Source organism: Panthera onca, chromosome F1, assembly GCF_046562875.1.
Source record: "Panthera onca isolate mPanOnc1 chromosome F1, mPanOnc1 haplotype 2, whole genome shotgun sequence".
Taxonomy (NCBI): Eukaryota; Metazoa; Chordata; class Mammalia; order Carnivora; family Felidae; genus Panthera; species Panthera onca.
Genome location: NC_138355.1, coordinates 56,501,181 through 56,517,691, shown reverse-complemented (window position 1 = coordinate 56,517,691; position 16,511 = coordinate 56,501,181). Strand labels below are relative to the sequence as shown.

The 16,511-nt window shown below is 35.3% G+C and overlaps 1 protein-coding gene across 1 annotated transcript in view; it reads left to right on the top strand.

The window, feature by feature from the left end:
* Nucleotides 1–16,511, top strand: part of USH2A (usherin) — a 737,363-nt gene that overhangs the window by 117,196 nt on the left and 603,656 nt on the right. The window contains exon 11 of the mRNA XM_078441308.2: nucleotides 3,685–3,815. Within this exon, the coding sequence (XP_078297434.2) occupies nucleotides 3,685–3,815 (131 nt within the window). The remainder of the gene's footprint in view (nucleotides 1–3,684; nucleotides 3,816–16,511) is intronic.

The window sequence follows — 16,511 nt, the reverse complement described above, 5'->3', positions numbered from 1 at the left end:
TGAGGTCCATGTGCTTCTTCATGCAATGCAATCATTTTAAATTATGTTATTGCTATCTTACTTAAGAAAGTGCCTTGATATGATTTCACTCATATGTGGAATTTAAGAAACGAAACAATGAGCAAAGGGAGAGAGAGAGAGAGAGAGAGAGAGAGAGAGAGAGAAACCAAGAAACAGACTCTTAACTATTGAGAACAAACTGATAGTTCCCAAAGGGGAGGTGGGTGGGAGAATGGGTTAATTAAATAAGTGATGGGGATTAAGGAGGGCACTTGTTGTGATGAGCACTACGGAAGTGTCGAATCACTATATTGTACTGGAAACTAATATTGCAGTGTATATTAACTAACTGGAATTTAAATAAAAACTTAAAGAAATGGTACTTGTAGGTTTGAAAACTAAAGCTTGTTTAGTTTTCTAAATAATCAGGTAGTTTTCAGAAACACACTCAAATCTTAGACTATATCTTTTCAAGACAGTTTTATTTTTTTAAAGTACATGTCATTTTATTAAACCATGAGTATATTTTAGAAAACTCAGGAAATATTAGTTTGAATATGTATACCCTTAAAATAAGTTTCTTTGTGTGACCTTGATCTTCCATTATGTCTGGATTTGCATGTAGTGCCGTTTATATTCACTCAAAATTGGCCTGAATCTGGTAATCTGGGAATACTCTTTTTAAAAATGCTAATGAAACAAAGAAGATGATTATCAAAATCTTGTTATAAAATGAGATAGCAGGACACCTGGGTGGCTCAGTCAGTTAAGCATCTGGCTCTTGATTTCAACTCAGGTCATGATCTCACAGTTATGAGACTGAGCCTCATGTCTGCCCTGTCAGCTCAGAGCCTGCTAGGAATTCTCTCTCTCCCTCTCTCTCTTCCCCCCTCCCCTGCTCATGCTCTCTCTTTCTCAAAATAAATAAATTTAAAAAAAACCTTAAAAAACATATAGCACTTTGACTTTTCATTGAAAATTACCATTTTCTGATGGGCTCGTAAATTAAAAGCAGAAATAGGAAACATCTCAATTTGCAAAATAAAATGGTCCAAGTCTGATGGATTTGAAAGTGTGCCACCCTGAAGCATGAATGAATTTATTGGATAATTACTGATGACCTAAAATGTCACGAGGACGTGGCTAGGTGCTAGGAATATAACGATGAAAAAGATGAATTTTCCTGTCTTTCTGTGGATTATTATATAGTAGGAAAGGCACTCTATTTTTTTAATGTTTACTTCTGAGAGAGAGAGAGAGAGAGAGAGAGAGAGAGAGAGAGAGGAGCAGAGATAGAGGGAGACACAGAATCCTAAGCAGGCTCCAGGCTCTGAGCTGTCAGGCCAGAATCCAATGCAGCATGTGAACCCCCAGACTGTGAGATCATGACCTGAGCCGAAGTTGGATGCTTAACTGACTGAGCCACCCAGATGCCCCTGAAAGGCACACTATTGAAGGAACAATTATAAACCTGTCTGAGGAGTGCTAAGATAGGGCAAATGTAGTAGGAATTAACCAGGTGGAGGAGTGAGGAGGAGAATTAGGGAGTTGACAAAGATTTCTAGTAAGAGATACAGATGTGCAATGGCCTAGAGGAGGGAGAAACATGGCACCCTGAAAGAACTGATGTAAGGGAAGATGGGAGAGAGTAAGTAAAGGTGCTAAGATGGAAGTCAGGGGCCAGATCTGGAAGACTGTATAAACTGTGCTAAGGAGTTTGGCTTCTATCCTCAGGTTAATAGAAGGTATTTTATAGGAAAGGGACATAAAAAGTTTCGTGTTTATAACCAATCTGGTTATAAAGTTGAGAAGAATTGGAGAGAGCCAAAAGTGGTTTGGGATACTGCAGTAGTCCAGGTAAGAAAGAATTCTAGAGTACATTTGAGATCATGTGGATATAGAGAATTGGATCCAAGAGATATTTGGAATGGAAAGGGACTGTGTTTTCTGAGCAAAAGTGTAGGGTGTAGATAAGGCAAAGAAAGAGTCAAGTTGCAATTCTAACATTCCAGTTTGAGTAGGAGGGTCAATGTTGGTGCTAACCATTGAGATAGGAAACACAAGAGGTTCAGAGAAGCTTAGGGAGAAGATGGCAAGTTCTGTTTTGGAAATATTCACAGTGTTTCCCAAGAGATAAGAGAAACTCTTGCGGGCAATTGGAAACACAGTTTTGAAGCTCCTTTCTCAAAAAGAGCCTTTTGTGATGCCTCAGGACAGATCACTATCATCTATACACTTTAGTGGCACCTTATGTTTATCACAATTGGTAAATGCATATTTATTCCTGTAATTGTTTAATTAGAATTCATTTTACCCACCAGACTGTAAGAAAACTCTATGAAAGGGTACAATGTGTATTTGGCCTGCTACTGTATTCCTCAGCATTTAGCTCAGTGTTTGAAACATGGTAATCACTCAATAAATATTCATTGAATGATAAATAAAGAAATTTCTAGATTAAAGATAGAAATTTGGGAGTCATCAGCATATGCAAATAGATATATTCTAGAAATATTATAAATCCATTTAATTTTTAATTAGTCCATGGCCAATATCCATCAGGATGTGTTTTTTACTTGATTAAGTTATTTCTATAGTCTTTTGATATTGAGCCAATTTCAACAATATTTGAACAGAGTGCATAATGTTTAAGGGGGAATTGATAGTCTTGAGTTTTATTTCAGCTCCTTTCAGTGATCTTATATACTACTCACATTTACTTTAGAAGCTCCCTGAAGTTTAAGTTTTTTCTTATATAAAATGTCAAGAGAAAATTTCTAAATAATAAATTGTAAACTATGGGAATTACCTCATATTTCTAACATGTCAGTCTATTCTAATATTTAATATGAAACATATTTTGTATATCTAAACATAATAAATTTATATTTTGGTATTTGAAATAAAAAAATGGCAATAAGCAGCAGAAACTTTTGCTTTTAATAATGTTAATATAGAATAATAAATTATATTTGGAACAGTGTCCTTTTTTTTTTTTTTTTTTTTTTTTTTAAATTTTTTTTTCAACGTTTTTTATTTATTTTTGGGACAGAGAGAGACAGAGCATGAATGGGGCAGGGGCAGAGAGAGAGGGAGACACAGAATCGGAAACAGGCTCCAGGCTCCGAGCCATCAGCCCAGAGCCTGACGCGGGGCTCGAACTCACGGACCGCGAGATCGTGACCTGGCTGAAGTCGGACGCTTAACCGACTGCGCCACCCAGGCGCCCCCAGTGTCCTTTTTTTTAAACAAGACTTAGTGCTTGAATAATATTTCCAATACTGCACACATACTTGCTTCCAACTGTATGGCCATCACCTACCACACATATAAACATTTCTCATATTTGATTTAGATTAAGTGCCTAGTCCTAGAAATAAAGAAAAGTTTTAAATTTGGAAGCAAAGTCTTTCAAAATGGATGGGCCCCAACAAAGCAGAGCTTTTTAGAAGTGTGGTATTACATAACAGATGGGCGTTTAATGAAGTAAAGCACAGTTTGTAACAGGTTCATTGTTTCATATGCTCTGGATCACTAAATTGGCAGGTAGAGATGAAAGGTGCATTAAAATGGACGTCCCGAAAATTATAGAATTCCCTCAAAGGAATACAGTCTTTAATTTTGAATTATGCAGCTGATTTTAATGAATTGGAAGTCATAATGCATAACCTTTCTCTGCCGCAGGAAGGAACTGTGAGCTGTGTAAGGATTACTTTTTCCGCGAAGTTGGTGCAGATACTTCCGCCGTAGATGTTTGCAAACCCTGTGATTGTGATAAAACGGGCACTAGAAACAGTGACCTCCTTTGTGATGAGGTAAGTTCTGAGTATTGAAGGTAAATAATTGCTCATTTTCAGAAATTAATTTGGGAGATGTTCTACCAGTGACATGGAGGTCTGTATTTATCAGGAAGTCCTCTGTGTGTGTTTGCTTTTCTTGGAGATGGCTGCTTTAGAAGTGTTTCTGTGTAACTTTTAACAGGACATACAAGGCTGCTTAGGTGGTCCTTTGCATATATGAAAGGTTCATTTTATTTTTAATTTTAAAATTGTCGAAAATATTGAGGGGGAGGGGATTCCAAGTAAACTAGGAAGTAATTGAGTATATGTCTTGGCATTATGGGTGAGTTAATACTAATAAAAGGTATTAATTAAACAACAGTTTTCCTCCCAAATTCCATAGAAGATAGTATAACAAAGGTCACACAGAGCTCCACATGAAAATTATGATAGCCCTACTTGTAAATTTCTTGTTCCAACCTTTTCTCTTGATGATACAATGAATTTTTATGATTTTATCCATTTTTCTTACCAACATCACAAGTACCGATGTTTGACCTAAGTGAACACAGGTGCTAACTGACCTGGGCCTATAAACCCTGCCTCAAGTCAGAAAAAGCAGCTCCATATTTAAATGTGGTATCTTCAGCTAGAGCTTTTGACCTGTTGTGATAATACTAATACATAATAATATATAAAGGGCAAATTTCCTTTAAAGAATCATTTCAGGGGTGCCTGGGTCCTCAGTTGATTAAGCGTCTGACTTGGCTCAGGTCATAATCTCACAGTCAGTGAGTTTGAGCCCTGGGTTAGGCTCTGTGCTGGCAGCTGGGAGCCTGGGTCCTGCTTCGAATTCTGTGTCTTTCTCCCTCTCTCTCTCTCTCTCTCTCTCCCCCTCCCTTATGCTCTGTCTCTGTCTCTCAAAAATGAATAAACATTAAAAAATTAAAAAGAATCAATTCAGTGACTGTATTAATTTTTAATAATTACATAGGGGTGTCTGGCTGGCTCAGTAGGTTAAGCATCAATCTCTTGATTTCAGCTCAGGTCATGATCTCAAAGTTTATGGGTTCCAGCTACATATCAGGCTCTCTGCTGTCAGCTCAGAGGCTGCTTTGGATCCTCTGTCCCCCACTCTCTCTGCACCTACCCTGCTCACACTCTCTTTCTGTCAATAATAAACATTTAAAAAAGTTGTTTAAACAATTACATATTCCCTTGTAAATAATTGAGAATGCCCTGGATAGTAATGTAAGCCCACTATATGGTTAAAGAAAAAAAAAAATAAGCGACAGCACGAAGATACTAAGTTCAAGGCAAAATATATTGGTCATAAAACTTTCAGCATACATTATAAACTGCTTTAACAAATAAAAGCCAAATATAAAGTAGGCCAAAATGACAATTTGAAAACTTCAGAGTGACTGTAGTGTGTTAATAAAAGAACATTATATGTTTTACTGGAAGGTTGAAGAGTCTTTTGACAAAGTCAATTTCTACAATTTTTTTATTTTTTGATTTTGAGGAACTATTTTCTGAGAAAGTCATATCACAATTTTATACATTTTGATCAGTAAAATCTGACTGTCTTTATTTACACAGCTCCTCTTTACAAGTCTGCCATAATTTTTAGCATGTATATATTTTGCTTGATATTCACATTTCCACTCAAAGATTGACATATCTTTTAAGATCCCTTCACCAACCACAGAATTATAGAACATTTTGAAATCACTTTTGTTTATGTTACCTCATATTGTTTTTATTAAAGCCTTTATGATAATTTCCTTCTTTGTCTCTTTCTGTCCAACATATATGGAACAGTTTCAGTAATATAATTAGCACCCAATAAATATTTATTTAAAAAATGTACAGTGATTGAAGGGAAATTTTGTCTGAGTACTGATCTCACAGTCAGATGGTCATTTAGAATGGTTATCACAACGTGAGCATTATGTAAAATTTTCACTTAAATAATTTTTTTCTCTCTGAAGATCCAAGGTCATGTGACTTTGGTATATAGTACTGAAAAACTGTGAACTAAAGTTCTACTTCCTGAAGTCTCATTTACATGTCTGTTTCTATAAAAAATTCACTTCAATTATAATAATATACATATGCTAGACATAAAAAAATGGTAAAACTTGTACCATGCGAAAATTAATCAAAAGATAGCAAGAATGACTATATTGACTGACTATATTAATATCAGGTAATGTGGAATACAAATAGAATTTCCACAGAGATAGTATGTAATGAGAAAGGATCAATTAAGCAAGAAGACATAGAAATTCTAAATGTGTATGTACTAAACAGTAGAGCTGCAATATATGTGAAGAAAAACTGAGAGAAATCTCTAAAAAAATACAAAAGAAACTTCAACACCTCTCTCAAAAATTGATAGAATAAAAAAAAATTATCAAGAATATACAACTTAACAATGTCTTCAGCCAACAAGATCTGACATATAATGAACAATCCACTCAACAACAGCAGAATACATATATATTGCACATACACCAAGATATCCTGGGACATAGAGAAAACTTTAATAATTTTTTTTAATTAAATAAATGTTTTTAATATTTATTTATTTTTGAGAGAGATAGAGACAGAATGCAAGTGGGTTAGGGGCAGAGAGAGAGGAAGACAGAGAATCCGAAGCAGGCTCCAGGCTCTGAGCTGTCAGCACAGAGCCTGACGCGGGGCTCAAACTCACGGGCCAGAAGATCATGATCTGAGCCTGACGCTTAACTGACTGAGCCACCCAGACGCCCCAAAACTTCAATAAATTTAAAAGAACTGAAACCTGGAGCACCTGGGTGGCTCGGTCGGTTAAGCATCTGACTTTGCCTCAGGTCATGATCTCCTGGTTTGTGAGTTCGAGCACCACATCGGGCTCTGTGCTGACAGCTTAAAGCCTGGAACCTGCTTCGGATTCTGCCTCTCCCTCTCTCTCTGTCCCTCCCCCGCTCACACACTGTCTCTCTCTCTCTCTCTCTCTCTCTCTCTCAAAGATAAATAAACATTAAAAAAATAAATAAATAAAAGAGTTGAAACCATAGAGTATATCGTTCAACCACAATGGAGTCAGAGTAGAAATCAAAAACAGGTAAACAAAAATCTCCAATCACTTGGAAACCACACAACACAGTTCTAAATTATTCATGGGTCAAAGAGGAAGTCTCAAAGGAAATGTAAAAAGACAGTCAACTGAATGGTGATAAAAATACAAAATATTAAAATTTTTGGATGCATGGAAAGCAGTGATACAAGGGAATTTTATACCGTTCAGTGCTTACTTTAGAAAACACAGATTCTCAAATCAATAATCTGAACTGCCACTTCAAGAAATAAAAAGAAGACTGAGATAATCTCAAAGCAAGCAGAATAAGTGAAATCATAAAGCTAAGAGCAGAAATCAATAAAATGTAAACAGAAAAAACAATAGAGAAAATCAGTGAAAAAAATGAATCTTTGGAAAGATAAAATTTACAAGCATCTTCCAAGACTGACAAAGAATAAAGAGAAAGCACAGATTACTAACAGCAGAAATGAAACAAGAAGTGTAACTACAGAATCTTGCAGACATTAAAGAATAATAAGGAAATACCACCAATAACTCTATACATTTTATAGCTGTCGTGAGATGGAGCACTTCCTAAAAAAGTACATATTACCTGCTCACCCAATATGAAATTCATAATTTGAATAGCCCTACAAGTATTAAAGAATTTGAATTCATACTTTAAAATTTACTAAAAAAGAAATTCCCAAGCCCAGAGAATTTCACTATAAAATTCTACCAAACATTTAGAGTAATTAAAATAAGGTCTGTAGCTACCACAAGGTTGAAGAGGAAGAGTGACTTCCTAACTCATTTCAAGAAAGTATTATCCTCATATCAAAACTAGACAAAGACAGTACATAAAAAGAAAACCACAGACTAATATCCCACAGGAATAGAGAAGCCAAAATCTTAACAAACTTAGCAAGTAGATATTCAGCAATATTAAAAAAAACACACACAGAGGCCATTGTATTTGGAGGAATGCAATGCTTGTTCAATATTTGAAAATCAAACAGTGCATTATACCTTATTCACAGGCGAAAGGAAAAAAATTACATACTCATATTATGGATGTAGAAATATATTTGACAAAATTCTGCACCAATTCATGACAAAAATTCTCAGAAAACTAGGAAAAGAGATGTTCAACTTGAAAATGAACATGTCCAGAACAATACATACCTACAGCTAACATTCTACTTATATATGAAAAAGTGAATACTTTCACCTAAGAATGGGAATAAGACAAAGATGTCCACTTTCATTACTTGTATTCAGCATAGCACTGGAAGGTCTAGCCAGTACAGCAAAGCAAGAAAAGGAAACAGGAGACATACTGATCAGAAAGGAAAAAATAAAACTGTTCTGCTTTGCATATAACACAATGACCCATATAGAAAATCCCAATGAATGTACCAAAAAAAAAAAAAAAAAACCCAAAAAACCCAAAAACAAAAACAGAAAAAAAAATACTTCTAGAATTATGAAGTGAATTCAGTAAAATTTCAGGATATAAGACCAACATACAAAAAATCAGTGTATTCCCATATGTGAAAAATGAATATATAGACACAGAAATAAAAATGTAATACTATTTGCAGTTGCTCAAATTGTCTAGGATTACTATGCCAAACCCCGAATGATGCTGATAAAATAAAGCAAAGAATATCTGAATAGATGGAAAGCTAATATGTGTCCATGGGTTGGAAGATTCAACACAGTAAAGGTATCAACTCTTTTCAAAGTAATATATAAATTATTACAGAAAATTCCTATTAAAACCCCAGAAACTTTTTGTAGATATGGATAGAAAGATGCTAAAATTTATATGGAAATAGTATAAAACATAGTATTTTAAATATTTTTTTTACTATTTTATATTTATATATTACAGATAAAATATAGAATTTGCATATAAGTTTTAGAATACCTAAAATTTGGAATAGCTAATTAAGCTAATTAACTTCAAAATGGGGAATAAAATGGGAGGAATCACTCTACCTGACTTCAGGGCTTATTGTATAGTCATACTAATCAAGATTGTGTGGTATTGGAGGAAGTGTAGACAAATGGATCATTGTAATAGAATAGAGAAATCATATATAGTCCCACATAAATATGACTAACCAATTTTTGGTGAAGACATAAAAGAAAGTCAGTGGAGGAACAATGGTCTTTTAACAAATACCCCTTCAGCATTTGCATAGTCACAGAAATTAAAGCAAAATTAATTATTGTTTAAATGTAAAATGTAAACAAATGCAACTTTTAAAATATAAGAGAAAATCTTTTGGAAATAAGGTTTTTTATTTTTTTTAATTTATTTATTTTGGGAGAGAACCAAGGAGGGGCATACAGAGAGGGAGAGAGAGAATCCCAAGCAAGCTGCACAATGACAGCACACAGCAGGGGGCTCACAAACCATGAAATCATGACCTGAGCCAAAATCAAGAGTTGGTAAGTTAATCAACTGAGCTACCCAGGCACCCTGAGTCATATGGCTTTTGAAAATAGTTCTTAGACATGACACTAAATATGTAATGAATAAGAGAAAAATATTGATGAATTAGACTCCATCAACTTCATCAAAGTTTTTGCTCAACAAAAGAACCTCTTCAGAGAGTGAAAAGACAAGCTACAGACTGAGAGGACATATTTGCAAACCACATATTTAAGAAAGAAACTATATCTAGAATATATAATGAACTCGATATTCAGAAAATGACAAACATAAAACAAAAAATGGCCAAAGACATGAAGAGACATATCACTGAACAGGATATGCAGGTGGCAAATAATTCCATGAAAAGATCTTCAACATTTGCCATTAGAGACGTAGAAATAGAGACTACAATTAGACATCACAGGCAACTATTTGAAAAACTAAAAAGTGACAATTGGAAATACTGGCAAGAATAAGGAGCAATTCGATCACATATTGTTAATGAGAATATAAAATGGTAAAGCCACTCTGAAAAATAGTTTGAGAATTTTATTTTATTTTTTAAATGTTTATTTATTTATTTTGAGAGAGGGAGAGAGAATCCCAAGCAGGCTCCATGCTGTCAGTGCAGAGCCTGATGTGCGGATCAATCTCATGAACTGTGAGAACATGAGGAGAGCCAAAATCAAGAGTTGGACACTTAACCAGCTGAGCCACAGGGCACCCCTAAGAGTTTTAAAAAACAAAATAGACACTTATTATACAAACTAGCAATTCCATTCCTGGACAGTCAGTCCAGAGGAGTGAAAATTTATGTCTGTAAAAACCTGTACATATATTTTATCAGCAGCTTTATTTATAATAGTCAAAAACAGGAAATAGCCTAAAGTTTCTCAGTGGGTGAATGGTTAAACCATCCATACCACAGAAGTACTACTCTGAAATACATGGAAAAGAACCACTGACACACACAAGTTAGATAGATATCAAATGTGTTATTCTGAATGAAAAAAAATATCCAGTCTCCAAAAGTCATATTCTGTTGATTACATTTATGTAATATTAGCAAAACAACAAAATTATAGGGATGGAAAACAGAATAGTGGTTACCAGAGGTTAGAGATGGTGAGGGAAAGGTGATGGGTGTGAGTATAAATGACCATCACAGGGAAGAACATTGTGGTAATGGGATAGTTCTGCAACTTGATTGTGGTGGTGGTTATACAAGTGTACACACGTGATCAAATGGCATAGGACCATATGAACACATTGTGCACATGTCAAATTCAGGGTTTGGGTAATGTATTATAATTATGTAAAATGTAACCATTAGGGGAAACTGGGCAAAAAGCATATGAGACTCCTCTGTACTACCTTTTCAACTTCCTGTGTATTCATAATTATTTCAAAATAAAATGCTATATATATAAAAGAAGATAAAAGAAATAATCCTATTGACATGATCAGGAACTAATGTTGCTTGAAGTCAGTGAAGAATTACCTTAAAAATTCCAAGGGAAGACATTTTGAAGAAAAATTCAATACCCACTTCTTACCAAACTATCACTTCAGTATGAGGTTAAAACCTCTTTTTGTATTGATAGTTGATCAGAATGTTACCACTTATCAAGCCAATATTAAAACATTTAATATAAAAAATGAAGAAAAAGTACAGAAAGAGAGGAACATTAAAAAAAAGAAATGAAAGATAATTGTGACCCAAAGAAATAAATATAAGTCAAAATATATTTTAAAAGAATTCAGTGTTCGTTATGGTCTTGAGGCATGCTTTCCTTAAATAGGTGTTTGATGATTGCATTTTATTCTTTAAAGATCAAATTATATTTTATTTTGTTTTGTGATAAATAATATTTAAGTGCCAAAATGGTAATCAGTTTTGTTTATATTGGGTATAAAGCTCAACCCATTATCAAAGAGTAGAAGAGAGAATGGCTATAAAATGAACGATGAGGCAAGGAGTTAAGATGGCAGAGCAGCATGGAAACCCTGAGCTTGTCTCATTGTGAAAATGCAGCGAGATAAGCACCAAACCATTTTGAACACCTAAGAAACGGATATGGGGATTAACACGACAATCTGCATAACTTGAGCCACACTCAGAAGGTACATGGGTGCAGAGAGGTGAACTGGGGAGAGAATAGCTGTGGAGGTTAGGGAGCTCTTTTTGTAGAGAGAGGACAGAGAAAAAGAAAGGGGGAGAGTGTGGCACATTAGAATCATGCAAGAAAAGCATTCCCCCGAAAGTAGCTGGAGAGAAAGAGAGAGAGAGTGAAAACACTCACAGGGTAATGAACAAGAAATCTGTTCCCCAAAACCATTGACAGGAAGAAAGGAGAGGTTTCAATACCACCAGAATTCTATACACAGTGGAGCACAGAGTCTGAAGTTTCAGAGTTCAGTGCCTGGCAGTGCTCTGGTGAGGAAGCAGGATGAATCCCCAGAAGCAAGCAGTGGGTTCTGAAGGGTCCATGTGCCACACAGGGAGAGGCGGTTCCCCTGCTTGGAGTGCATTTGGTAGAGGCCTTATGGCTTCCTCACAGGCAAAGGTCCCAGAAGACCCTGGAGAGCACCCACGTTTGCTGGTATTGGGATAAAGACACTAGAGCAGGCTGTGTGTTGTGATTTGCCATAATCTCTGAACCTCTGCAGCTGCCTGATTATGTTAACATTTTCTAGGGCAAGCCGTCACTGGCCATTGCTCAGTGAGACCTCCCCCAGAAAGTTGGCATGGGTTCAAGCCACAGGGGTCTTCTGAAGCATGGGGTTTTGAAACACAACCTGACCTGAGATAAAACACTGGAGTGAGGTGCCGCCTGGCAGGTGGACAACTAGGATACAGATAGGGTAGAGCTGGGGAGTGGACAGAGGCCTGAGACAAAGGAGGGGTGCTTGATTACAGGTGGGTGATAGTGCAAAGTTCCTGTGCCAGAAACTAGAGAGCTGGGTGAAGCAATTTCATGTCTCTCACAAGCTTGCCAAAGTGATCCACCCCAATAAGATAAGCAGTACCATCTAGTGGAGAATGGAGCTGTTATACCAAAACTCACCCACCTGTGCCCTCCAAGCACATACCCTAGAAGACCAGCACAAGTCACTGTACTTGCTTAGTGTATGGACTATAGAGTGCTTAATAGTTTCAGTTCTAGGAGAAACTGGATATACTTCATTCATGTTTCATTCTGTTTGCTGGTTCATTTATTTGTCCATATTCTTTGCTTCTGTTTTTGTTTAAATTGTTAACATTTTTCTTTCTTTCTTTTCTTCCCCTTTTCATGGATACAGAAAGAGAAAAATTTATTTTTATTTTTACTTTATTATTTTTTATAAATTTTCATTCTCTTTCATTTTCATTTCATTTTATTCTATTTTGTTATATAACTTTTTAATTTTTAAAATTTTATGATTTTTTCTTTTCTTTCCCTTTTTTCTCTATCAAGCTTCTTTAAACAAGCAGACCAAAGCACACCTAGGATCTAGCTTCCTTTATATGATTTTTTGTTTTGTTTTTAATTTTCAAATTTTAATTTTATTAATTTTGTTTTCCTTCCTCAAAATTGACAAAATGAAGGAATTAACCTCAAAAGAAAGGTTGGGAAGAAATTACAGCCAGTGGCTAAATCAACACAGATATAAGCAAGATGTCTGAACTAGAATTTAGAGCCATGATAATAATAATACTAGCTGGGGTTGGAAAAAGCATAGAATCCCTTTATGCAGAGGTAAAATAAATAAAATCTAGACAGGACAAAATTAAAAATGGTATAACTGAGATGCAATCTCAAAAGAATACCACAATGGGAAGGATGGACAAATCAGAGGAGTGAATCAGCGATATAGAGGATAAAATTATGGAGAATAATGAAGCAGGAAAAAAAGCAAACAAAGGTAAAAGATCATGAGACAAGACTTAGAGAATTCAGTGACTTATTAAAAAGGAATAAAACCAAAATCATAGGAATCCCAGAAGATGAAGAGAGAGAAAAAGGGGCAGAAAGTTTATATGAGCAAATTATAGCAGAAAATTTTCCTAATCTGGGAAAGGTTACAGACATCAAAATCCAAGAAGCACAGAGAACTTCCATTAGAGTCAACCAAAAACGACCATCACCAAGGCATATCATAGTCTAATTCACAAAATACACAGACAAGGAGAGAATCATGAAAGCAGCAAGGGAAAAAAGTCCTTAACCTATAAGGAAAGACAGATCAGGTTCACAGCAGACCTATACACAGAAAGTTGGTGGGCCAGAAAGGAGTGGCAGGATATTCTCAATGTGCTGAATTGGAAAAATATGCAGGCATGAATTCTTCATCCAGCAAGGCTGTCATTCAAAATAGAAAGAGAAATAAAGATTTTCCCAGATAAACAACACTAAAAGAGTTCATGACCACTTGACCAGCACTGCAAGAAATTTTAAGGGGGACTCTTTGGAGAAAAGATGAAACAAAACAAAAAAGACGAAAAGCAACAGAGACTAGAAAAGACCGGAGCACATCACCAGAAACTACAACTCTATAGGCAACACAATGGCACTAAATTTGTATCTTTCAGTATTCATTCTAAATGTCAATGGACTAAATGCTTCAATCAAAAGACATAGGGTATCAGAATGGATAAGAAACAAGACCCATCTATATGTTGCTTACAAGAAACTCATTTTAGACCTAAAGACACCTGCATATTAAAAGTAAAGGGATAGAGAACCATCTATCATGCTGATGGTCATCAAAAGAATGCTGGAGTAGCCTTACTTATATCAGACAAACTAGATTTTAAAATAAAGACTGTAACAAGAGATGCAGAAAGGCATGGTATAATAATTAAGGGAGCTATCCATTAAGAAGATCTAACAATTGTAAATATTTATGCCACCAACTTGAAAGCACACAAATATATAAATCAATTAATCATAAGCATAAATAAACTCCTTGATAATAACACCATAATAGTAGGGGACTTTGACACCCCACTTACAACAATGGAAAGATCATCTAAGCAGAAAATCAACAAGGAAACAATGGCTTTGAATGATATGCTGGACCAGATGGACTTAACAGATATATTCAGAACATTTCATCCCAAAGCAGAAGAATACACATTCTTCTTGAGTACACATGGAAAATTCTCCAAAATAAATCACATCCTGGGTCGCAAATCAGCTCTCAACAAATACAAAAAGATCAAGATCATACCTTGCATATTTATAGACTGCAATACTATGAAACTTATAATCATCCACAAGAAAAAATTGAAATGACCTTGAATACTTGGAGATTAAGGAACATCCTACTGAAGAATGAATGGATTAACCAATAAATTAAAGAGGAAATTAAAAAGTACATGGAAGCCAATGAGAACACTACAGCCCAAAACCACTGGGATGCAGCAAAGGCTGTCTTAAGAGGGAAGTGTATATAGCAATCCAGGCCTTCCTAAAAAAGGAATAAAGGTCTCAAATACACAACTTAACCTTATGCCTTAAATTGCTTGAAAAAGAACAGCAGATAAAACCCAAAACCAGCAGAAGAAGGGAAATAATAAAGATTAGAGTAGAAATCAATGATATAAAAACAAACAAAACAGTAGAACAGATTAATGAAACCAGGAGCTATTCCTTTGAAAGAATTAACAAAATTGATAAACCCCTAGCCAGATTGGTCAATAAGAAAAAAGAAAGGGCCCAAATAAATAAAATCATGAATGAAAAAGGAGAGATCACAACAAATACTTCAGAAATACAAACAATAATAAGATACTATTATGAATGGTTATATGCCAACCAATTGGGCAATCTGGAAAAAATGAAAAAATTGCTAGAAACATATAAACTACCAACACTGAAACAGGAAGAAATAGAAAATTTGAACAGACCTGTAAGCAGTAAAGAAATGGAATAAGTAATCAAAAATATCCCAACAAATGAGAGTCCATGGCTGGATAACTTTCCAGTGGTTTCTACCAAACATTTAAAGAAGAGTTAACACCTGTTCTTTTGAAGCTGTTCCAAAAAACAGAAATGAAAACAAACAAACAAACAAACAAACTTCCAAACTCATTCTATGAGGCCAGCATCACTTTGATTCCAAAGCCAGACAAAGACCCCACTAAAAAGGAGAACTACAGACCAATTGCCCTGATGAACATGGATGCAAAATTTCTCCATAAGATACTAGCAAACTGGCTCCAACAATACATTAAAAGAATTATTCACGACAATCAAATGGGATTTATTGCTGGGATGCAGGGCTGGTTCAATATCTGCAAATCAATCAGTGTGATACATCACATTAAAAAAAGAAAGAATAAGTACCACGTGATCCTCTCAATAGATGCAGAGAAAGCATTTGACAAAATACAGCATTCTCTCTTGATAAAAACCCTCAAGAAAGTAGGGATATAAGGATCATACTTCAAGATCATAAAGGCCATGTATGATGAAAGACCCACCACTAGTATCATCCTCAATGGGGGAAAACTAAGAGCTTTCGCCCTAAGGTCAGGAACATGACAAGGATGTTCACTCTCACCATTGCTATTCAACATAGTGTTGAAAGTCCTAGCCTTAGCAATCACACAACACAAAGAAATAAAAGCCATCCAAATTGGCAAGGAGGAAGTCAAACTTTCACTCTTCACAGATGACATAATACTCTATGTGGAAACCCAAAAGATTCCACCAAAAAACTGCTTGAACTGATATGTGAATTCAGCAAAGTCACAGAATATAAAATCAATTGGTTGCATTTCTGTACACAAATAATGAAGAAGCAGAGAGAGTAATCAAGGAATTGATCTTATTTACAATTACAATATGTGCCCAAAACCATAAAATACCTAGTAATAAACCTAACCAAAGAGGTGAAAAATCTATACACTGAAAACTATAGAAAGCTTATGAAAGAAATTGACAAGGGCACACACACACACAAAAATGGAAAAACATTCCATGCTTATGGATCAGAAGAACAAATAATGTTAACATGTTGATACTACCCAAAGCAATCTACATATTCAATGCAATCCCTATCAACATAACACTCGCATTCTTCACAGAGCTAGAACAAACAATCCTGAAATTTGTATGGAATCAGCAAAGACACCAGATAGCCAAAGGAATCCTGAAAAAGAAAACCAAAGCAGGAGGCATCACAATTCTGGACCTCAAGCTGTATTACAAAGCTGTAATCGTTAAGACAG